The following is a 24,608-nucleotide window of genomic DNA, read 5'->3' as shown; positions in this document are numbered from 1 at the left end:
CGGCGCCATTTTGCGCCAAGCCATTGGCCACGCCCACTCTCGTGAGGCCACGCCCACTCCGCCCCAGTCTCCATAAAGCCGCGCTGAATACAAGCAGCGCATTAGGACATTGACACTCCTGAGGCACTGCCAGGAGAATCGCTCGTAATTGTTTTTAAAAACCACTGTATTTTCGTGTATTTTAACTATATTGCCACTTACTTCTGGGCACTTTCCATCCTTCAATCCTCCTAACAAACCCCCGCGCTGCGGATCTTAGCGCTGCCGCGGGTTGAGGAAGCCATCTGCGCCATTTCGCGCCAAGCCATTGGCCCGCCCACTCTCGTGAGGCCACACACCCCTACATCCTTCTTCAATGTGCATTCCCCGGACGCGCAGCGGACGAGCGCAGCGGGCTGGCCGTCTGCGTGCCGAAGGCGCGCCAAAGGTAAGCTCGTCTGCACCCGTCCGCGGCCGGACGAGGCATGGGGCATGTCACCCTGCCCATGTTACTCAATATTCCTCTACTGATCTACTCGATCTGCATGCCCCCTGGCCTCTAGCCCCGACTGCCCGTTCGCAGCTTGATCAACTGGGCTTGGGACACGCGCGAGAAGTTTTTCCCGAGCTCAATGCTTGCTCGGCCTCTCCCCCCCATCGGCCCACTTTTCACCCCCCTCCCCTCACACCACCTCCCAACCTCGAGCTTAAAGTGAGCTACCTCAACACCCGCTCACTAGCAAAACATCAGACGGAAATTTATCACCTCCTAGAGGCCGACAGTCCCGATATACTGTTTATAACTGAAACCTGGTTGCATGACGGATCCTCTCCTGACATCTTGGCAGCCATTCCGCCTGGCTACTACATCATTCAAGCCAACAAGGCCTCTGGTAAACCCTGAGGGGGAGTGGCAGCCATCATCAAGCTTCCAACTAGATTTTCTGCCCTCTATTCCTCAGGTTGACTGCTTAGCACTCAGACTGGAATCCTCAGTGTCACCCCTTATTTGTGTCTTAGTTTATCGCCCTCCTCAGTCCATGCCTGATTTTCCGACTATGTTCGGAGACCTATTGTCCCAGGTAATCAACAATTCTAAAATCCTAGTCCTCGGAGACTTCAACTACTGGCCCCTGGACGAGAAGGAGAGTGCTTGTTGGTGTTGCAGTAGAACAGGATGGGAGACACAGACGGGCAGAGATAACGTCCAACTATTTCTGAGTGAGTAACGACACAAAGCCAGTAACAGTTTTAGTGTAATGGTGTTTAATCAGCACACCACCAGGATTGGAAGCAGTGTCCATAAAGACTTGGGTTACATCACCCATTTAATGATTGCCAAATAGCAGTTGGCCCTATTTTCTGCGCCCACGCGCTGCATGTGCACGTTCCCTGGCCACACTGTCTGTTGTGTCAGATTGATCCTGGGCAGCGCTGTGGCGTTCACTGCGCCTCCTGCCCTCGGTGGGAGAGGGCGTAATGCTACCACGGCTGGTAGCCTCCTCACTGCCCCCCTTTCCATTTTGGCCGCCTTCACGTTCTGCAGAAGTTCTAATGCAGAGGTCATCGAGACCATGCCCCTGGCCATGTCCCTGCTACAATGTGCGATCTCCTCCTGCATGGCGATAGACCTGCGACACATGAGGGAGGTAGCTGTGGCCAGCCGGTTCACTGCCTTGGTATAGGGCTGGAGTCTGGGTAGCACAGCATGCTGGGCAAGCATCTTACCTTGTTTCCTTGCTGCTCTGGCAGAGCTGTCTGCGTCTCCCACACCACTCACACTCTCCGGCTGGAGGGTGGACTCTACCATCAGTTCCAGTGGTGTTGGTGCAGGTGCTTTGTTCTTCCCTCCGCCAGTTTTGCCAGCCTGCCTCTGCCTCTCAGCCATCCTTGCTTTCGCCATCTTCCTGAGGTCGTACCACCTCTTCTTTATGTCCTCAATGGACTGCTGGGTGACACCAATTGCATTGATCTTGCTCTGTATCCCACTCCAGATCTGTCTCTTCTGAGACTCGGGCACATGGAGGGACTGCTTCCCAAACAGCTTGTTGTTGTCCTGACTCACATCCTGTATCAGCACCTCCAGCTCCTTCTCACTGAACTTCATCTTCCTTTTCCTTTCAGTTGCCTCCTTCTCTCCCTCCTGGCTTGCCATTTCAGAAGTTTTTTTTTTTTTTTGTAGCTGTGAGGATATGTAGCTCCTGGCTCCTCAAATCGCCTGCCTGCCTCATAGTCAGCTCAGGTTCAGTGCAGCTGCCTGGGTGTGGCCACTTCCTGTTTGGGAGGTAATTGGATGACACAGGATTGGCAGATTCATCAAATTACGAATTTTTGAATTGCCGAATCGGTATTTACCGATTCGGTAATAGATTCGGTAATTCAGAATCGGTATTGCTGGTTTTTTTTTACAGATTTTTAGCGAATCGGTAAATTTTAACTATTTTTTACCTACATCGATTTTTCCGATTCCTTAATACCGATTCGGTAATGTTCGGTATTAAGGAATCGGTATTCATGGTTTACCTACATATGGCCCTAAATAGGACCAGCCTCACTGCTGACAGCTGGAGTATCTGACAAGGAATAGAATGGAGCCTTTTTTTTTTTAAGACCTTTATTGACATTTGTTATTTGTACACAGCAAGAGCCTACAACCCTGGGGCCGGCTGCAAAGTAGAAAACAAAACATATCGATGATTTATACATAAATTTCTCAGTGCAATAACGTTAGATCCGGCATTGCAATGCAGTACTTGAGGTCTTACAGTTTTATTATTTTGTAGATGTACAACAGTGAACGAAAAACAAACATTAGAACATAAAATATGAGACCTTTACAAGCTCACTGGCGTAACAGTGTAATGATTGCGAAGCATGGAATGCCAGGGGCACACAGGGCTGGAAGGCGCACCATTCCTGTATAGTAATTCGTGTATATGAGTCATTACTCCTCACCTATATCGAGTGTGAACACATAGTCAGTGAAATAGCACCAAAAGTCCTTAGGCCTAGATGTTGCAGGCAGTTCTTCCTCGTTGGTTTGCAGCTTGTCCCTACAGCTGGTCATATCACGTAACCACCCTGATATTTTCGGAACTAGCTTGCTGTGCCAGCACTTAGCGATCAGTCTCTTAGCCAGCAATAGTGATATTACACAAAACTTACGACAGGTAGCTTTAAGTTGTGGTACAAGACCAAGCAGACAAGTGCATATAGTGCATTCCAACTCTACCCCTATCATAACGGACAACGCAGTTATCACTTCCGTCCAATAATAATGGATCTTGGGACAGGACCATGCTAAATGCACAAACCCTGCGCCCTCCTCGTTACACCTTTTACATCTGTCGTTATCCTGCAAGCCAAATTTGCACATACGCGCAGGTGTGTAGTATGCCTGATGCACAAACTTGTAATGGATGATTCTCAGATTGCCGTTAGGGGTAAGTATTTGCGTTAATGCACAAGTCTGCTGCCATTCCTTTTCAGACAGCCGTTCCACCAGCACTGTGTCCCATCTAGCTTTGGCTTTGTCACCGGTATGTGTTATCTCAGCTTGTGCTCTGGTATACAGTCTAGACACCAGGTGTGTTAGGTCCTGGGTGGTAATAAGCAGCTGTAGCGTGTCCAGGCTATCAGGTTCGGTAGGGAATGTTGGATAGTGCACCTGCATTGCCCGCTTCAGTCTGTAGTGTGTGAATGTAAACATAGGTGTTTTGTTGTGGATATATGTTAGGTCCTCCGTGTTGACAAACGTGCCCTCATGAAACAGGTCACCCATTCGTACAAGGCCCACTTGCTGTAAGAGGGACAAGCCTACTTTTTCACCCGTGACCAATAGTGCCTGATGATAATGCAGATGCATTGCAGGCGCATATAATGGAGTCTTATGTGCCAGCTGGCTCAGTTTCCCCCAAGCTTTAATGGGGGTGTCAATGGTGTTGATATCTTGAGCATGTAGTGGCTGCCGTACATGGGATATGATCGCTGTTAGCGGTATGGGCAACGCATCCCCCTCCTCGATAGCAGTGTGTGTGAGGTACGGTATGTTGTGGTACCAGTATGCAGCGTATTGTGCCTGAGCGCATAAGTAATACAGTAGAAAGTCCGGCACCCCAAAACCTCCCCGAATATATGGAAGTGTTAGTGTTTGGAGGTCCACCCGTGCTTGTTTGCCAGCCCATATAAGTTTTAATACAAGTGATTTTATACGGCGGAATACCTCTCCGGGTGGAGTGATAGGGATGTTATTAAATAGATACAGCAGCTTAGGTAGTATGTTCATTTTTACTATCGCTATACGATCCGCTAAGGATAGTGGTAATTGTATCCAACGGTGTATCTTATCCTCCAATTTGGAAATGGCTGCTCCATAGTTGGACCTTATAACCACTTCGGGGTCTCGATGGTACATCACACCCAGATACCGTATAGGCTCCGACTGCCACTCTAATGGATAGTCAGTGTCCTGAGGAGTTGTCGTATCAGTTAGAGGGATAATGGATGATTTGGACCAGTTTATGGCCAGACCTGAATGTCCGCCAAATTTGATGTATTCACGTAAGATTTGGTTTAAATGTGTGTTGGGATCACAGACGTACAGCAGCATATCATCCGCATACAGAGAGATATGTAATGGCCTAGACGGGAACTGCAATGCTGATGATTTGTAATTTTGTCGGATAATACAGGCTAGGGGTTCGAGCACTAAGGCAAACAATAAAGGTGAATGCGGACATCCCTGCCTAGTACCACGCTGAATGTTAAATAGATCTGATACGTAACCGTTGATACGAACCCGGGCGCACGGATATATTAGAGATACCCACTGGACGAAGCGCTTGGGGAAGCCCATTCTTTGTAAAATAGCAATCAAATAGTTCCACTCAATAGAATAAAAAGCCTTGGCGGCATCCAGCATCACCGCCACTGCTCTTGTGGATGGTTGGAGATAATGCGAAAGAGCAAACAATGATCTGGTATTGTGAGAAGTGGAACGCGTAGGGATAAACCCTGCTTGATCCCGGAGGACCAGATTTGTCATCAGCGGTTTCAACCGTATTGCCAATAATTTCGCCAATATTTTGGAGTCTGTATTTATAAGTGAAAGCAGTCTGTAAGAGTCGCATATTTCTGGATCTTTGGTAGGTTTGAGTAAAGCGATTATGACTGCTTCACGCCGTGTTGGGGGTAATTCTGACCTGTCAAAAGCTGCACCGTACATTTCCACCATATGGGGGGCAAGGATATCTACATATCGTTTATAAAATTCATTGGTGTATCCGTCGGGACCTGGCGCTTTCCCATTAGGGAGAGTTCCATTCACCTCAGTCGCTTCCTCTACCGTGATGGGTGACGCCAAGAATTCCCTCTGCCCATCCGACAGCCAACCTATTGCCACGTTTTCTAGATATCGAACCATCTCCTCTTTCTCTGCTACCGGACGTGATCTATATAGATCCTCGTACGTGCTCGCAAAGCATTGTAAGATTTCCGTGGCGTGCGTGTGGATCGTGCCCTCCTCGGATTTAACGCGTAGAATAGCCGTGTGTCCCCTACCCTCGCATATTTTGGCCGCCAGTACGCTGCCCGGTCTACCTCCCTCCCCATAAGATCTGGCCACGTGTTTTTTGTCCAGATATTTAATTTCGTCTTCTATAAATGTCTGGTGTTCTGAATGCAGTTTACGTAGTTCCCCCAAGAGTGTGACATCATGAGTCGTCTCGTAGGCCGTCTCCAGCTCCCTCATACGTGTCTCGCACCGTGTGATTTGCCTATGTATGTCCTTTAAAATGCCTATCGTGGTGCTCATGCACACACCCCGTATTGTGGCCTTGAAGGCCTCCCACAGTAGCCCCAGATCTTCCACCACAGGTTCATTTAATTGAAAGTATTCTTTAATCGCTTTGTGTACGGTGTCTGCATAAAGTGAATCGGTTAGAGCACAGGAGTTAAATCGCGAATGAAAAGGGGGTGGAGTGTAATTTGGGATCGTTAGAGTTAACAATACAGGGTTATGATCTGACAGGGTCCTGGGTAGGACTTGCAGCTCTCGTGTCCATAGTGCGATGTTGTCCGTGCCAAGCCAATAGTCCAGTCGTGACCAACTATGGTGTAGCTCCTAAATGTGCGTGGCCCCTGGTGCATCATTCAGGGAATTTATGTCTCCAAATGTCAGTTAGTGACAAATCGGCGAGCATATGTAGGAGTTTCGCCCTGGCCTGTTTGTGCGGTTCTGAGGAATGTGCGGAACGGTTCACCCCCTCCTCTACAGTCACATTCCAGTCACCTCCACATATAATGTGTGTGTTTGCGAGTGTTTGTAAATGTCCCCACAGTTCCTGAAAGAACTCGGGTGCATCTATGTTTGGACCATATACATTTAGAAGCGTTAATCGGAGGCCACGTAGGGCGCCAGTCACGATCACATATCTACCCCCAGGGTCGCTGATAACTTGGTGTTCCGTGAAATTCACACCCCTACGAATGAGCGTGATCACCCCTCTGGAATACGAGGAGTAGGTAGCCATATACGAGGACTCCGACCAGCGTCCACCTATGTGTTTGTGTGTGTTCGGCGCGATGTGTGTCTCCTGTAGTACAGCAATATCAATTTCCCATCTATTTAAGTAGGCAAACACCTATCGTATCTTTTTCGGCTGCGTGAAACCACGTACATTCCATGTGAGGAAGTTGACATGTGTTCTTCCATTACCTCTAGTTACCCGGGCCAACTAGAAGACCAAGGGATCCACTGTGTTAACAGATCACAATCATAAACAGTGCTAAACATTTCTATCACATGTGAGATCAAGTGCTCCCGATCAGCCCATCTCTCCGCAACACCTTTTAAATAAACATGTAGTAGTAGCTTTGGTCTTGTAACATGAACATTGCCCCAACCCTCCTACCCCCTCCCACTCCAGCAACCCAAAACTGCCGAAGCTATTTTCCCTCTGTAAACATCCCTTGTAAGGCAATAAAATAGAAACAACTGACGTGGGGATTACCCTTGAGGAGGTCTGCTTGGGGCACAACTCTACACCCAACTGAATGGGTGTGGACGACTCACATATCATACGATTCACATACATGTGCTCTGCCCACCCACCTCAGACCCGCCCGCAGCACATAAGTGTCCTGACGTAAATTGCTAGTAACAGTGGTGGGACACCCAAAGAGCAAAACATTGTAGTATGCATGTAACAATCATATAGTGCTGTTTTGTAATATGGACAGTAACGTGTGAGATGGTCGCACACAGGTTGACTGGTGCCATTGGCCGTCCCATAGCTCCCTATCAAGGGGGTCAACGATGGGTCTTACACACGATCTAGATCGTTAGTATGAGTACAATGTTATAACAATGCCCCAATAGGAGGGTCGACCTCAGTACGTATGACGCAGTGTGGACACCTCCATTGATCCCGCAATGTGAAACAATTACTATACAAACATGACAACCCAAGGCAGGCAAAGTCAGTGCAAGCGGCTGGATCGGCCAACAGCCAGCAGTGTCTGATCTCCTGAAAGTAAAGACACGTGATGTCAATAAGGTAGGGTTGACATATAGCAAGCAGTGGGTGTCGACAATAGACCCTCCATTGTCTAGTTTTAAGGCACAATGTCTCCTCGGTTGGGAGCACATGGGTATCTTAGCCTATATAGCCATCTACCAAAGCAGTTTCAAGTTCTGCCACTCTGAACGTTCCCATACGTTATCAATCAATGTGTAAGTCTAGAAGGACAGCAGCTACCCTCTATAGTCATCTCTGGCCGCCGGGTGTGACCCCTGACAACAACCCTGGGGCGTCACAACGCAGCCACTGCCCTATCTTGTTCTGGGACCAGTAGCTCATATAATAAGCATCCAACATCTTACCACAGAACCTGAGGAGATCCACCCCACTCGCTGTTCACCTTCAGACCGAATCCTGTTGCTGCTCCTCACGAGCTTTCGTTTTAGACTGCTGTATCACCTTTTTAACAAATTCCTGTGCATCCTTCGGCGTGGATAAGATCACTGGCTTCCCCTCCCAAGATACCCGCAATCTGGCCGGGTGCAGCATGGAGTAGCTGATGTTAAGGTCTCTGAGTTTGGCTTTTGCAGACGCGAATTCTTTCCTCGCTTGTTGTACAGCTACAGTGGGGTCGGATAAAATTCGAATGTGTTCCCTTGATAAGTAATCGTACCTTTCTCACGGGCCAGTCGCAGTATATTGTCTCTGTCACGATAGTTTAGAATCCTGGCTACTATCGGCCGCAGTGCAGCTCCCGGTGGCGGGCGTGGTGCTAGGGATCTGTGCGCCCGCTCCACGATGAAGACCGGAGACAGTGCGTCCTCGCCGAATATATCCTTGCACAGATGCTCTATGTAGATCTCCATGCGGCCTGTGTTGGTAGATTCCGGCAGTCCCGTGATGCGTACATTATTGCACCTGGAACGCGCTTCTAACTCCTCCTCCTTCGCCTTCATCACCTACAATACGCGCTCCATACCAGAGCATTTAGAGGAAGTTGCACGGGACTCGTCCTCCACCGTGGATATCCTGTTTTCGCCTGTGTCCAAACGTTCACCATGTTTGTCTAGTTTCGCAGACATGCCATCCATCCTGCACGTTAAGTTATCCAGTTTGCCATTAATGTCTTGTAGGTTCGCCTGTATGGCCAGCAGTATTTTCTCCATGTTTGTATTAGCCGCCAGTTCAGCCGGTGCGTCCCCATCAGACATCTGGTCCGTGGGCTTAGGCACTTTCTTGCTTTCAAATGAAATCTTCTGTTGTTGTTTATCAGGCTTTCCCATCTTCTCCCGGAGCGGGTGCCTCGTTTGTGTGGCCTGGAGCGATGATCTGGTCACTCTGTCTGATGTCGCCGTTTTGACTGCGGGGTGGCGCGTGATCTAATGTCGCACTCTCGGGCCGGGACTCCTGTTTCTCCTGTCTTTGCGCCCTCCTGTAACGTGATGTAGGTAGCTGGTGAGTGTGGAGAGGACTATGGTGCGGCAGTGCACAATGAACGCAGTGGATTTTATTACACAAACAGTTCTGACAAGCGCACGATGTTATGTGCAGCCTCGAGTCTAGTTGGACAAGCGCTGAGACCTTGCACTCCTGTGTTTCGGGGGGCACTGCATGTCCATCTGGACATAGGGATGTACTCCATCGATTTCTACCCTGCACAGCTGGTATTGGGGTGTTGTACTCCCCTGGATCTTGCGACCGTATTAAGCGTTGGCTGCCGCACTCAGGGTGTACTCGTCACTCCGCCCGTGCCCTGCCGCCTGTGCTCCGAACCTCTAATGCCTTGTTTCCCTTAAGTGCAGGCGTCCGGTCTCCTCTCTCACCCTCAGTACAGCCGAGTTATATTAGGAGAACAATATCCCGCTCACGATCTCCTGTGGTGCAGTCACCGCCATTAATCATCACCGTGTCTTGGGGGTCCCAGCCGTTTGCTATTTTTTACACGTGGAGGGGCCATAGATCGTGTGAAACACTGCGATCGCTATCCCCTGCACCCAGTGCCCCGCGTTGGACCAATGTGCAGCCACCCGTCATTGCAGCGCCATGGGGACCCCAGATCTCACCATTCGCGCCTGCAGTTGTTTTAGTTGTAGCGTGGTTCACGCAGTAGGCGGCTGCCACAACTCCTCCCATACAATCTCCAGAGTGTTACTTGCATCGGCGGCAATAACCACTTTCCTGCGCATCCAGTTCGCCGATTATTACCGTTCTCCGTTAGACTGTCAGTGCGCCGCCATTTTGCTTCCGCCGCAGTCCAGTCCACCGGCGGCCGGGCGACGTGAGGGCAAGTTCGCCAGTGGCGCCAAAGAAGTCTGCGTTAACTGCTGCTCACCGACTGCCGCTCTGCCGTTTGTTGTCTCCCGCATTCCAGGCTACGGGTGTCTCACCAACGCCGCAGGTTCCCGTCTGGGACTGTTCCGGAGCCGGCCTCCATCTTGACCACAGTCTCCGTCTGGTGAGTGCTGCTTTCCGCTCAAGATCTTTGCTGTTTCACGGTAACATGTCTCGTCGATCTTTCAGGTTGTGCCCAGCATGCTCCCACACACGTTTGCGGGGTCTGCGGACGGTTTTGCAGGCTTCAGGCAGGAAAAACCCACATTGTCGTGGCCGTCCGGCGGAGCTGCGATATTATTCAGCCATTCCGCTGTGCGCCCCGTAGCGCCTCCCATAGAATGGAGTCTTAGCAAGTAAAAAGAAAAACAGCCTATTTGTGACTTCCCAGAACAACCATTTGCAATGCAATGGTATCGTCTTTGTTAAAGTTAGAGCTATTGGCATTGCTCATGACATTATTTTTGTTTTTAAAACATATAAATAAATGGCATTGTCATTTACAATGCCAATAGCTTAATCTCTCGCAAATGTGAGACCTATTGCATTTGCACCCATACACACACACACACACACACACAGCAACACACAGAGCCACACACACCCACACACACAGAGCCACACACACAGAGCCACACACACAGAGCCACACACACACAGAGCCACACACACACACACAGAGCCACACAAACACACACAGAGCCACACAAACACACACAGAGCCACACACATACACACAGAGCTACACACACAGAGCCACACACAGAGCCACACAGAGCCACACACACACACACAGCCACACACACACACAGAGCCACACACGATCTGGTCGTTATAGGAAGAACAAAGTATAGGATCCTGTTAGGATTGAGACGTCATAGATAAATAAGACTGACAAGTATTATTGTGAATGTGCAGTGCAGTATTAATGCCTTCGCCTCAAAGCATGCATGGTGCACAACAGTGTACATTCTGCTGTGTGCTCAAGATCAAAGTCCTCATCGCTCAATGCCACTCATGCGGGCCCTCAAGCTTACACCAGTATCCCCATTGCCTTATCCAATTATCAATCATCCTATTTGCCCTATTGCCCTCTAGCTACCTCCTCAATCACCAAGCATAACACCTCCCTCACTTCACACCCATCACCTTAACTTTTCCCTGGTGGCACCACTCCAAGTGTCACCCACACTTTTCACTCACCTCTTTCCCCTTCCTCCTGTTCCTCCTTCTGCTGCAGCACTCAGGGGGCTGACTGAAGACAGATGGGAGAGAGGATGCACGGAGAGGGCACCGGTGAAGGGTGAGATGGATGGAGGGAGAGAGGCCCGGGGCTTGAGGGAGGAGGGATGTAGAGTGGGGGGTGGAGGGCACCTTCGCATCCTTCCTTCTCAGCTCTAATTAGGAGAGAGCTTGGCTGCATGTGGCAGCGAGGGGGGAGTGTCCTGGGCTTTGGGGAAGCTGTTGATGGATATCAAAGAATCCAATCAGGCGATGCAGGATATGATAAAGACATGGAGAAGATTAAAGTGTAAAGAATCCTTTCAGAATGATAGAAGTGAGGACAAGGATGCAGGAGTTAGTGCCAGTCAAGATCATTTTCCTGTAACGGTGAACTAACTGGTCATGGGAGTCAGGGAAACACAGAACGTTGGCTAAAGTAGACAATCTGCCTGCCGGATAATGCTGAAGCCGGACAAGCCTCCTTCTGAACACTTTTCATGACTCTCTCATCCCCGAACAGTGAAGACCCCCATGCACCAACTCCCAACCCTGGCAGCGATGAGAGGCTCAGACCAGCCCCAGCCCAGATCTTCTACTGACAGAGTCATCAAATCTTATTTCTTGGCATGGCGTATGAAATGAAAGAGATATATCTACAGGCTTTTGAATGATTATTCTACTGATGTCACAGAGTGATAAGAGAATTTGCAGCATCTTTGATCTCCCTAAAGTTCGGACGGACACTGGCGCCTCAGGTACTCTGTATATACAACAGAGGACGAACTGGAGCCAGTTTCACGAGGTGCCCGACTTTTTGTGTGTACCGCTTCACCACCAAGGAAGGGACGGGCGGGCAAGTTGAGTGGCACACAAGGGCAGAGAGGCAGCCACTTTAACCCACATGCGAAAGAAAGCAATAAATGCCCCAGAGTTTGGACCCTGAAAATGTAGTAACAGAAGTAATCTGCACATCAGTAAAACAATTGACTGGTGAAATTTAAAACAAACTACACCAACTATGCCTTGAACTACCACGCCCCTCCTCAACTCAAAACACTCACAAGGAAGTGATGCGTTATTACTTGCATTGTAACAGTGAGCTGACCTCGAGTCCTACTCTAACGAGGAGGGTGATTTGGGAGGGGCGGGTGAGTGAAGAGCAATGAATCCCACTAGGCAGGGGTTCAACTGAGGTGAGGAGGTGGGTTCCGGAGATGGAAGAGACAGGCGGAGGGGGGCTGATGGAAGACAGATGCCGTGGAGCAGCTGCCCTCTGACAAGCGGGGAAGCTGCGAGCACCGACGATGTGCCCCGATACGGGCACCAAACATGTGCGGGTGGGCCCCACGGGCTCGCACACTAAATGCAGGCTCCCTCTTAACCCCACTCACCCAGGCCTTCGACGCACCAACTCCCTCCTCTCCGCTCTGCTTTGGGGCCGCTCCTGGGCCCCGTAATGCTGAGGGGAGCTCTCCTTCACCAGTGCTCCTTGGGGTCACAACATTGTGGCAGGGGAGAGGGCACCAGCCGCGTGCCTTTGTCAGCCCCGCCTTCTTGTCTTCTCTGGTGGGCCGCCGGTTACACTGGCAGACTCAGAGGCAGCAGGACACCTGCGGGGCTCTCCCTTCACCATTGGAGCCCCGCGGATAAATTGAAGCAGCTCTCCTCCGGCCAGTGTTATTAGCCAATAACGTGTAGGACGAGGGTACATTGGCCAAACTGCACTGCATCCTCTCGCTCGGGGGAAGCGAAAATGGAGCCCACGAGGCTCCTCTCTTGTCTCGGCCGGCCCCGCCCACCGTCAGGCGCGGGCGCCGGCTTGGGCTTGTTTTTTTTTCTTCCCTCAATTCTTTTTAAAGATAACCAATAAATAAAAAGGAAACAGGCCCACTGCAGTGACATAAACTAAATACATTTTGCACACTACAGTTGAGTTCGGACGAGCTCTGAACCACGGTCGGATTTATCAACTGAAAACTCTCACCAGCTGTATTACACCCACTCCTACCTGCTGAGGCAAAAACTATAGCATTCAATCTCAGGATGAAGCATGAAAGCAGATACTAGAGAAACCACTTGTCCGCCACTTGCACGGACAGCCCGTGCATTCTCCCCAATGCTTAACCAATCCAAGCACGCCACAGACAATTCTGATGTGCTTGTTGACTGTGGAGTCAGACAGTGGTTTAGTCCGAGCCGTCCTCCTTTAACCCCTTAAGTGCTGCTGACGGCCAATGGTCGTCAGCAGCGCTACCTCCCCAGTGCTGCGCACGACCATTGAACGTCCATTCAGCACTAGTTCTAATGGACAGCGCAGCACTGGGGAGAAATGTTTACACGCAGCTAAGGTGTTAATTGGCGGGTACTGTTCAGTTTTGAGCGCGTCTGGTTCGGTTGGTGGTATTGCAGTCAGTTAGCCACGTACCGGGCAATGACAGCCTCTCTTGGGCCGTACATGTTACACTGCTGTCGTCTCCCACCACCATGTTTCTCCGAGGTCAGCAGAAATGCCTCGGAGAAACGCCACGTCATTTTCAGACTGGAGGGCGTGCTTTTCTTTCTCTCCTCTTCCCATTGGCTGGAATGTAAAATTCCAGTCAATGGGAAGAGGAGAGAAAGAAACTAAAAGACACACCGCTAAATCCGAAAAAGACGGGGCTTAAATGGAAAGACGCTCATCTTCTCCAATGGCTGGCCTCCATTTAGGAAGCCAGCCAATGGAGAAGAGGGGCGGGTTTAATCCCCATACTCAAAAACATAAAATCTCGCCAGCCAGACTGCGCAAGCGTAGCCTACGCAGGCCGAGACCTAAAAAAAGGAGCCAATCCAGTTCAAGGCACAGTCACTCATGTCCTGCACTGAAAGATGCCTCCTGAGTGTGTCTGAAGCATCTTATTTGTCAAGAAGGACTTAGGAGGAAGAGCCACTCTCATCCATGATACGTCTAAAGTTGTTAATGAAAGAGACCAGCAAAGACTCAGTTCTGAGTGCAGAGGATAAGTCCACCTGGGCCGGGTCAAGAAGCTCATGCTCTATAATGAGAGGTCAGATTTGAGAATATGTATCTCTTACTGTCAGTTTAGATGAGGAGGGAAGTAATGCTATGGGCCAAAAATGGCCATTAAAAAGGGATCTGCCTTAGGTTTTTTTAGCAGTGTAATTCCCACAGCCTACTTTCAAGAGGAATTGACAAGAGTGTCGCTAGTGAAAACTACAGAACTGATTAGAATGAGGGGCCAAGATCTGGCCCACGGGTTTAACAATTTATAAGGCGGGTCTGATGAAGGGCTAGGTGAATCATGTACATTAGACTCTGCAGTTGACAATTAAATGACTCAAAAGTGCTCAAGGTGCCGATTATTTTCTTTTGAAAATGAGTGGAGAGGCTGGAGCAAACTCAGTGGAGGCTACAATATATTTTGAGTGAGCATGAGGGAAGGCGAGGGAATTTCTGATTCAAAAGACCTACAGCCTGATTCATCAAGCCGAAATCGGCTCGCAAAGGGCCAGATTCTGAGAATCTGGCCCTTTGCGAGCTCTATTTTTGCATTTGGGATTCATCATCCCAAATGCAAAAATCGGTAATAGCGATGTCGCAATTTTGCGAGGAATTACATTTAAGGAATCTCTATTTGAGATTCCTTAAATGCAATTCATCATCCATTAAAAAATTGCGAATTCGCAATTTCGGCCTGCTATTTACCGCGAGGTCAAACCTCGTGGTAAATAGCGAAAACTTAGAAAAATGCTTTTAAAAGCTTTTTTCTAAGTTGCATGTTGCACACACACATGTCCTTTGGACATGTGTGTGCGCAACACCTATTTGAATTTTCATTTAAGGGGTGCTACAGGGTGTCCTTTGGACACCCCTTGCACCCTTTAAATCGCTATCTTATTTGCGATTAGCAAATTGCTAATCGCAAATAAGGAACACTCCCCATTCATTCCTATGGCCTTTTGGCCCATAGGAATGAATGGGGAGTTATTCCTTATTTGCGATTAGCAATTTGCTAATCGCAAATAAGGAATATGTAGGAATCGCATTTCATTTTGCGATTCCTACATGAATCCCGTTTTGCGAGCCTGTAATAGCGATTCCTTATGAATCGCTATTACAGACTCGCAAAACGGGTCTGTCATGAATCAGGCTGCTAGTTTTGTTAAGAGTAGATGAAATCTGTATTTGATAATAATAAGCTTCAGCTGTTGTAGTACTGTCCAGAGTTTTGTAGATTTCACAGAGAAGTATATAAGGTTTTGAGATTAGCTGGAAAATAAAGCCCAGTCATAAGGCATTCAAGACTTTACATGTCTTCCTTCACATTACTCGGCCTTTGAGCGATCTAGTAAGCCAAGGGGTTGCATCTGTGAGGCTGGAGTTGTTTAAAGCAAGCTACATAGGTGAAAGTACCAGCTTCCTAGATGGTCAGCAACATCAGGGCTAGACATGACAGAAGGGCTAGATAAGTTCAGTACCTTGCTGAATCTAGTACTCGACTCTAAGACTGTAGACAAACAGGCTGGCACAGGCAGTCATTTAGTTAAGCAAGCAAAAATACAGAAACAAAAAAAATGGCAAATTGGTCTGTAAAACAATTATTAGAACTGCTAAGGCATAGGCAATGGGTAGGACCTACCCACCATCTAGGAAAAATGAAGAGGAGTGCAAGTGTCTATGAATTGGAAGGCCGCAATAATAGAAGTATCCTCTACTCAATTTTAGAGGTCATTCAAGAGTCAGACAATTTGAAGACTGAAGACAAAAGGCTGGGGAAATGTCAGCAAGGCCACCTGTAAAGATTACCAAAGATCCAGGAAGAAGGGGGTGGCAAACTAGCAGACACTTCACTGATAACAAAGGTGAGAAGGATATATTTAATTGAAGTGATTCAATGCTATCAAGTGGAGGAGTTATAATAGTAGCCACACTACCTCCTAGATTACCTTTACAAATTAAGTCAAATATCTTACAGATGGTTTTGACAGGCATTCAAACGTCAGAGCAGATAACCCCTTTAACCAGGTTTTATCTATAAATAGTACATATAGATTAGATCAAGGGCCTTCACAGGTTTAGCTAAATGAATGTGAGAACCAGAAGCAAATGTCACCTGCTATACTGGATGTACTTTTCAATGATATAGTCCACTCATAGATATCATTAACTGTTTAATTCCAAAGAATTATTTGATGTTTATCTGTATTAATTAGTTCCTCCTGTATGGTACGTAGGTGTGTTCCCGGTCCTGAATCTTCAACTGAATGTATATCTATTACTTTTTGGTTTCAGAGGCTCACTGATCTAGTATTTGTGTGGAAGCCTTGGGCTGCACCTTACTATGGGCCTGAATTAGAACTTGCCAGATAGGCTGCTCCATCATCAATGTGAAAGACACTCTGTCCATCATATTAGAAATGCATTATAGCTTAGAGCACTTTAGTGACAGAGTAACCCAACCAGCTAGCTCTAAATCAACCTTTATGTGAGGTCCTGGACTTGGTCTGTCCATGGTATAGCACAGAAAGCTGTGGTGGCAGAATTCTGTGTGATTAACCGCTTCCGTGCGGCAGGAATTCCAGCCCTGTGCTGGACATTCCAATTGCGGGCGTGGTCGTGACGGAACCATTCCGTCATCAGCACAGCCCAACCGTGAATGATGACGGAATGGTTCTGTCACAAGCATCGAAGGGGTTGTAAGAGAGTAGAAGTGTGATCTGACGTTTTTAAGGTCAATCCTACTACGCAACACAAGTGTCTGGTTGACAAAGCACTATTGCGGGCATACCAAGAACGTACAGGCTCTTCCAGGCCGCCCATTGATCACCATTGGTTGGCTCTATGGTCACTCTCATTTGCTTATTTAATATTCAATGCAATTTACTGTATTTGCTTGTAATCTGTTGTTTGGGCCTCTCAGGAGCATAGCCCCTTTTCCATCTCTCCATTAGGCTGCCTTCTATCCATCCACTGCTCAATTTGAGGAGCTACTTCTTTATTTTGGCTTAATCACTCCATCAGAGTGCAAGGGTCTTCCATCGCTCTTCCTCATGTGCCTCTTCCTTCTGCCAAATACCCACTCAAAGCTTCATGCAGCTGTCTCCCTCATGTTCCAAGCTCACTCTCTCATATGTTTCTCCCCACCAAACTCTCTTATTCCCCCACACAGTGTTACTTTCTTGCTCATGTGCTTCTGAACCTGTCCTCCTCATGTTTTTCCCACTCATGGGTAGCATACCCCCCCACTCCCCTTTGCTCTCCCCACCCACTCCTCCTTAGCCCCTATTCTAAAAAAAACGTGTTTTATTACTTACTTATTGGGCGGCTGCTACCTTTTTTTCCCTTTAAATATTTTTTATTTACCAATCCATCTTATATCAGTAATTTTGTTAAATATATAGCATCCACATGAGAGAGAGAGAAGGAGAGAGAGGGGGGGGGGTAGAGAGAGGGGGGGAGAGAGAGAGAGGGGAGGAAGAGAGAGAGCGAGCGAGAGAGACAGACACTGTCTCCCCAATGGCAATGGAGGCCAATGGGATCCATTTTGGATGCTGTGGCCTGGCAAAGCACAAAATGGAGAAGGAGAACTCGGTTGAAAATGCCTGCATTCCTGTAGCTGGAGAGAGAAGAGTCAGAGATTGAGTTGAGGATAATGGGGACAGGGCTGCATTGGGAAATTTCGTGAGACCTTGTTAGCAAGGGGCTGCTTTATAGTTCTTTCTGGTCATTGCGCCATCTGGTAGATGGTAGGGATGAAGAGTGGGACTGCAATTTCTGTTGCTTAGGATGAATACGTTTCTAGCTCTGATCCTCTTGTCTGTCCCCATTACTCCTTCTGTTGGGCTGATGAAAGCCAGGTGCAGAAACCTCACACTTCTTTGTGCCTGCTCCTTCCCTGTATAAGAAGATACTGCTCCAAGATTGAGGATTACAAACAAGAACCTGTCATACTTACCAATAATCTTTTAGATAGGCACTATCTGGAACATTTAATTCAAAGAGCAAATAAAAGCGAGTAGAATAATCACAGAGAATCACTCCTAATGGATCAAAATAAAGAAGACCGGAAAGAACTTATTTGCGCAACCACGCATACCAATGTGTTGAATTAAGTTTATAAAATAATTTCAAGAAACTGGCGTATTCTTACATGCAACAAACTTAGGGGCGGATTTCTTATTTGACCATCATACTGCCCCCCGTGGCGTCGGTCGGGAGAACGATGTCAAGTCAACGGCATCAGACTGCCGCATTATGACATTCCCGTGGGGCTGGTGGTGTGTTGGAGGCGCAGTCATGGAGGTGGAATACAGCAGCTCTAGGAAAGAGCTTACTGCTATATTTGGGTGTTTCTCTTGTACTAATGAGGTGTAACCTATCCTCAGGCAGTGTTAACAAGTGCAAAAATTAGAAAATTATCTATCACAAAATGGACTGCATTAAGCTGCATAATTTGTCTTTCCTTTCTGCATAATTTAGCCAACCCTGCTTCAAAATGTGTCCCTCTCCTGCCACACAATTCCAGTGGCCCTGGTCATATCTCAGTTGCAAGGGTGAATAGAAATTCTGAATTTTGCTTTCTGGAGCAAGATATACTTTACTTACCAAGAGCATCATAGGCTGGGAGGACATCGAAGTCAATAAATTCTGGCACTTTCTTTGATCGTAGCCGGAAGCTGAGGACGCGGGGGTTATCCCACTTGGTACGCTCAAAGTGGACTTCAAACCGTTTCTGCCTCTGACATTCTTCCAGCTTCTTTTGAATTTCTTGAATTATCTCCTTCCGTTTGCTCTCCTGATGAGAGTAGCTCTGAATGGAAGTTGGGAAGATGACCAGATCGGCGTCCGAGCCTTCTCGCAGTGCAGTGCCTTTTGCAGACGAGCCACCCTAATGAAGGAGGATATGAAGTAATAGAAAAGTATTTCAAGTCATTTGAAGAGTGAACAAAATGTATTTGATGACAGACTCAATTGCATATATCTGCAAATAACATTATGTCTGTTCTAGTCAAAATACAAGGATATGGAATGGAAAACATACACTCGGGGGCATTTTTCTCAGATGTTAAAATAGCCGTTGCTTGATCCCTACTGTCCTTTCATCAAAACTCATCTATGAGCCTGGCATTTGCTTTTAACATCCTCACATTCTCATTTCTCCTCTTTGCTTTTAACATTTTCAACATCTGGAATGCAAGGGTTTGGCTCACTTCTGTAAGAAGTATTTCTATCTGTTGTTCTAGTTCAACAGTTCCATTTTTACTTCTGTCAGATGTAAGTGTCTTGCAGACTTCCAAAACTTCATCATAAACATACATACTTATATACGTACATACAGGGGCTTTCGATCAGTGCTATTATCCATTGGTCTATGTTCAAGTGCCATTCACATTTTGCTTCCATCCCCCACAACCCAAAGCATGAAAAAATGGGTCAGTAAACGTCATCCATTGGCTTTCTTGAACTGTGATTGACAGAATTTTGCTGACAACATGTGCAGAGACACCTGAACTGATGTGTACTTGATTGCCATGACTGCAATGCGTGAGCTGCTGAGCCACTCCTTTATTTTCTATTTATTTTCCATTTCTATGACTTTATTGAGTGTTTTAATAAGGAGATACAGTGTAATGAATGGAAATAGTAACAAAGTTGAGTACATGCACAGGAGAGATGAATTTACCTTTCTCAATAGAAAGAGGATATTGCATAAAAAGGACAAATAAGCATTACGTGGACATACAGTAAATATATCAATCTTCATTCTAGATGTTGAGATCAGAATATAGTCTCAAACTATTAAATGTTCGAGAGCCACGAGGGAACTGTCATCTTTCAGTATTACACTTAACCCCACAGAACGGAGATAGAAAAAGGTAAAAAGTGGAGAAAAGGAAAAAGGTAAAAAGTGGAGAAGAGGAAAAACTAAGAGAGTAAGACAGGGAAGAAACAAAAAAGAGATGGAAGAAAGAGGAAAAGAATGGAAGGAAGTACGGAGAGGTCCACAAATTGTGTTAAAATGCAGGAGACTAGCGTCCAAGGGAAGCAATATAATCTTTGCGGCGACTAGAATGGAGCCTACAGTTGTTTGAAGGAGTAATAGTCCATGTCCAGAGAGAATGAAATACGGCTTGTTTTCCTTTCTGTGTAAATCACATTGTAGTGAGTGGGATGGGCACCACGAATATAGGTGGCCCTGGCCCACCGAGACTTCGGAGGCTGATTTCCAGCCAGCCAGAAGGTTTTTTCAGCGATTGTCAGCAATAGGTCCAACAATGTGCAGTTAGCCTTGTTCAGGGAAAGGACACTAGCAGATGCTAATGAGGCTACAACAACTGCCTGGACGTCAAGAGTGATTTAAGTTGTAAAGCTATTATAGAGGTACAAATTGACCTTTTTCCCAAAAAGTTTAATCCGCTTGCAGCATAAACAAAATATATGTTTAGAGCCACCTACCCTTTGCTGACAGTTACAATGGAGAAAACAGGCAGCATTAGATTAGGGATGAGATCACCTTATCATTAGTACTATTGTCACAAATGTTTGACTATGTTGTTCTAGCAAGTTTTACTTTACAGAGTTTTGTAAATATTTTTCCTCATCTAGGGCCATATGTAGGTAGCTTAATACTGGTCGGTAACGGCCGAAAATCGGTAAATTTCCCGTTACCGGCCAGTATTAGGCTTCTTCTAATGTAGGTGGCTGGATTTAAGGATTCGGTAATTTACCAATTCGGTAATTTAAGGAATCGGTAAATTACTGAATTCTTAAAATACCGAATAAGTAAATTACCGAATCCTTAAATCCTATGTAGGGAGCACTCAAGTGAGTGTATTCTTGATTCAAGGATTCGTTATTTACCTCCAACTACAAGTTGGTGGTAAATATCGAATACCTTTAAAAAAGCAATTTTGTGCTTTTTTAAAGGTGTCATATGGCAGACATACATGCCCTTAGGACATGTATGTGGCCCACATGTGCACAAATGCACGATTCAGGGGTGCAACAGGGTGTCAATGTGCCGCCCTGCCATCCTTGAATATGCTCCCCTATTACTGATTCGGTATTTACGGAATCGGTAATAGTGAATGGCTTCCCGTTCATTCCTATGGGCCTCCAGGCCCAAAGGGATGAATGGAAAATACCGAATCGGTAAATACTGAATCGGTAATGCAGAATATTACCGGATCAGTAAAATTTACCGAATTTTCACCTACATACTATTTACCGATTCTTAAATACCGAATCGGTAAAATTCAGTATTTAGGAATCGGTAAATAGAAATTACCTACATATGACCCCTATTCTGGAGTAGGGATAGCGTTTTGATACACTCGGAACTAATAAACTTATACATTTTTAAACTACGTTCCTATGTTTCTGGAGTTTTTGCAGAATCAGCAGCAGAAGGTCAGGCTCTTCAAGCTTAAATAACATTTGAGATCTTGGCTTTGATATTTAAAAAAACTATCTAAAACTCTATATTTGGGAGTGAGTGCATGAATTAAAAAACAGTATAAAACTATGTGTGGGAGTGAGTCGATGTTTACAAAAAAAATTGTATAGAACTATGTTTGGGAGTGAGCGGATGGACTAGAGTTTTGCAAATGTAAGCGGCTTGGAGATCTTCCATCAGGGAGATGCCTTTGGTGGACCATATTGGCCCATAACAAGGCAGAAGGTAATTTCAGATTTTTTGCTCATAATTGCAAAAAGACATAAGATTAGAATTACCCAGATAGTTAGTCTTTTGTCAAGACGCAAGAATGCTTCTGAGGTGTTTACGATGAACAATTTAGAGTGCTGAGTGAAGATGGCCATATGTGACAGGATATGAAATGGAAGAGCCAGATCATGCTTGATTGAACACCAGCTAGGAGTTCTGTTGCATGAATCCATGAACCATTGCATTACCTGTCATGCAGTAAATTTCATTTGGTAGTTACATTAATTTGGATGGCGACAATCATCATCTTTGTAGTCTAAGCATAGTTTTTATAGATATATAATTCTTGCTCCAAAGTAATTTCGTCTTAAAAAGTTAGAAAGTTTAGAGAGAGTCTGACAGATACCATAAAACAGATAACTAGGGTGAACATCATTTTCACAGATTCACATGTGTCCCATCAGATAATGTATTTATTGTAACATGACTCAGGAAGCTTTTTCAAGGTGTTTTCCTCATTATGTTTGTTTAACTACTTAAGATTGTTTAAGAAACATATTCTTAATATTTAAATGAAATTTGGATGTCACTGTAGGCCCTTGTTGTCAAGCGGGAAGGCAAAGTGGGCTCAGTGGAATGAACCTCTGCTTTATGCATATTCAGGGTGCTGTCATATATGAAACATCATTTATTATTTTTAAGAGGGATGGGGTTGAATTTCCAGCATATTCTGTGAAGACCAGAAGGTTGCCAAAGTAATCTGCAGTTTTCATGGTTCCCGGCTGAAGTGTAAGCTGCATACTTTCAGGCTTTCATTAGTTATTTTAGGGAATGGGTCAACTACTAAAAGGAAAAGCAACTGGGATAGAGGGCAACACTGACTAGTGCCATGTTCCAAAGTAAATGGGTCATAGATTGTACCATTGTCTCTGATTTTTTCTTTCAGGCAGGAGTACAGGTATATAACCATTTTAACAAATGGCTCTTCTAAATTAAATTAGTGAAAACCTGGCAACAGATAAGCCACAACCCTCTATCAAAGGACTTCTCTGTGTCAAAGCCAACCGGGCACCAGTGGAGTTCATGAAATGGGTGTTCTCTATAATGTGATAGAATAGCTGTGTTTTGTCACTTCCCAATCTATTTTTGAGGTTACCAGATTGTGAGAGGTAAAGTCATTTACGAATGACATCAAGTCTTGTTGCTATTGTTTTTATTTATATTTTAGTCTTACAATTTATTGATAAGATCAGCCTATATCTCTTAGCTAGTAGCAAGTTTTTCCTTTTTTTTTATGACCATTTTGCCTCTGGTGCCATTTCTGTTACTTCTCCTTTCGACAAAAAATGTTTTTGTGTGGCCTCAAGCAGGTCTGCTAATGTTTTGAAAAAGTTTAATAGATTGAGATTGGGTCGTTTCTGGTCCTGGGGCGTGGGTAGTTTCTGGTTCTGGTGCCTTACCTCTAGGCCTTCCTGAAATAGCATCCATATGGCTTTCCTTTCCAATGAAGTCTTCTTCCGAAAGTGTGTTGAAGTTTGCGTTTGTTGAGGGAACTACTGTATTTTTGAACAGTGATTTGGGGCTTTGGTGTGGTGATGTTGCTCTTTCAGGAATTTTATTTCTTCTGATACATAGTCTTATTTAATATTTATCTCTTGGTGTTTTTGCCCTCGTACTTCTTATTAATCCTCTTATGTAACACTTTAAGACACCACAAAAGACAAAAGAGGAGGTACAAGTTCTCATTTTCTCAAATAAATAGCTGTATACCTATTACTATCTTGTTGATGTCCTCAGTACATACTTCGACTTCATGCACCAAGTATTGCTTCTTTGAAATGCGGACTGAATTGCAGCATCATGGGGATGCATTTGAGGTCAGAAATAAGGATTAATTTTATTGAGAAAGCTGAGGGTAGAAGGAAGAAGTGGCCACTGCCTCCTAGCTCTCTGGCAAACCAAAAATCCTGAGGTAGCTCCTTCTGCTTTAATCTTCTAGATCTGTTATTTCACGCTACAGTTTAGCCATTTTTCTGTCAGACTTCTCGCTTTGTTTTCATTGATTTTATCTTCTGCACCACTAATCCTTGGCACAGCATTAGAGATTCAAGTCCTTTAGATTATTCCTTATCAATTTTGCCATCTCCACTTTTAGCAGGCCTGTTTGTGCTCTAATCTAGGTCATGTACCCCATTGATTTTTTTCAATGGAGTGCATGATTTCAGTTTTTTTTTTTTACAGGTGACTCCAGATATGTGGGGGTTCTGATTTTGTGTGCTTTTGTTGCTTTGGTGACCTTATCTTTACTTTGTTTTATACATCTTGTGTGCTTTCCCTGCAGGTGCACTTGAGAAATAGTGGAGATGAGCGCAGGACTTGCTCACAGGCTTGGTCGAGAGTGTTGTAAGGACTATGTGGTTGAATCGTATGATGAATGTACTAGTTTATTGTTAGCACGACTGCTCGGAGAAGCACTGTGAGGCAGCAGCAACCAATACTTAGACCAAAATGGAGAAAACTCTGATAAGACAGAGTCTGTTACTAGACAGACAGGGCGGGCTGTAGGATTTCTCAGATATCATGCCTCACATGCACGCAGAAGGAAATCAAAAGATCTAAATGAAGATTACAGAGGGCAACTACGAATCATAAACCCCTGCCAGGTCTGACCAAATGTTAGTGTCATGAAAGACTGGTTGTGTTGGGAAGAGTCACTGGTGTCGCACACATCCAGTTGCCAAGTGTGTGGTGGAAAAGAGTGTCTGTTTCTTTTTTATTTGTTTCTGGAATACCCTCTAGTATCGCCTCATCCAGACTGTACCTCAGGGAGCAAACACAATTGGCTCAATTCTGTGCCAGGTGAGCAGATGCAGTGCTCTCCGACAGATAT

At 46.0% G+C, this 24,608-nt stretch overlaps 1 protein-coding gene across 1 annotated transcript in view; it reads right to left on the bottom strand.

The window, feature by feature from the left end:
* The window catches only part of LOC147679612 (2'-5'-oligoadenylate synthase 1-like), a 107,444-nt gene that overhangs the window by 58,604 nt on the left and 24,232 nt on the right, over nucleotides 1-24,608 (bottom strand). Inside the window, exon 3 of the mRNA XM_086943185.1 lies at nucleotides 18,658-18,940. Coding sequence (XP_086799311.1) covers nucleotides 18,658-18,940 — 283 coding nt within the window. The remainder of the gene's footprint in view (nucleotides 1-18,657; nucleotides 18,941-24,608) is intronic.

Source organism: Lissotriton vulgaris, chromosome 11, assembly GCF_964263255.1.
Source record: "Lissotriton vulgaris chromosome 11, aLisVul1.2, whole genome shotgun sequence".
NCBI lineage: Eukaryota > Metazoa > Chordata > Amphibia > Caudata > Salamandridae > Lissotriton > Lissotriton vulgaris.
Note: the sequence above shows the minus strand (reverse complement) of the source record. Positions and strands in the feature narration are given on the sequence as shown.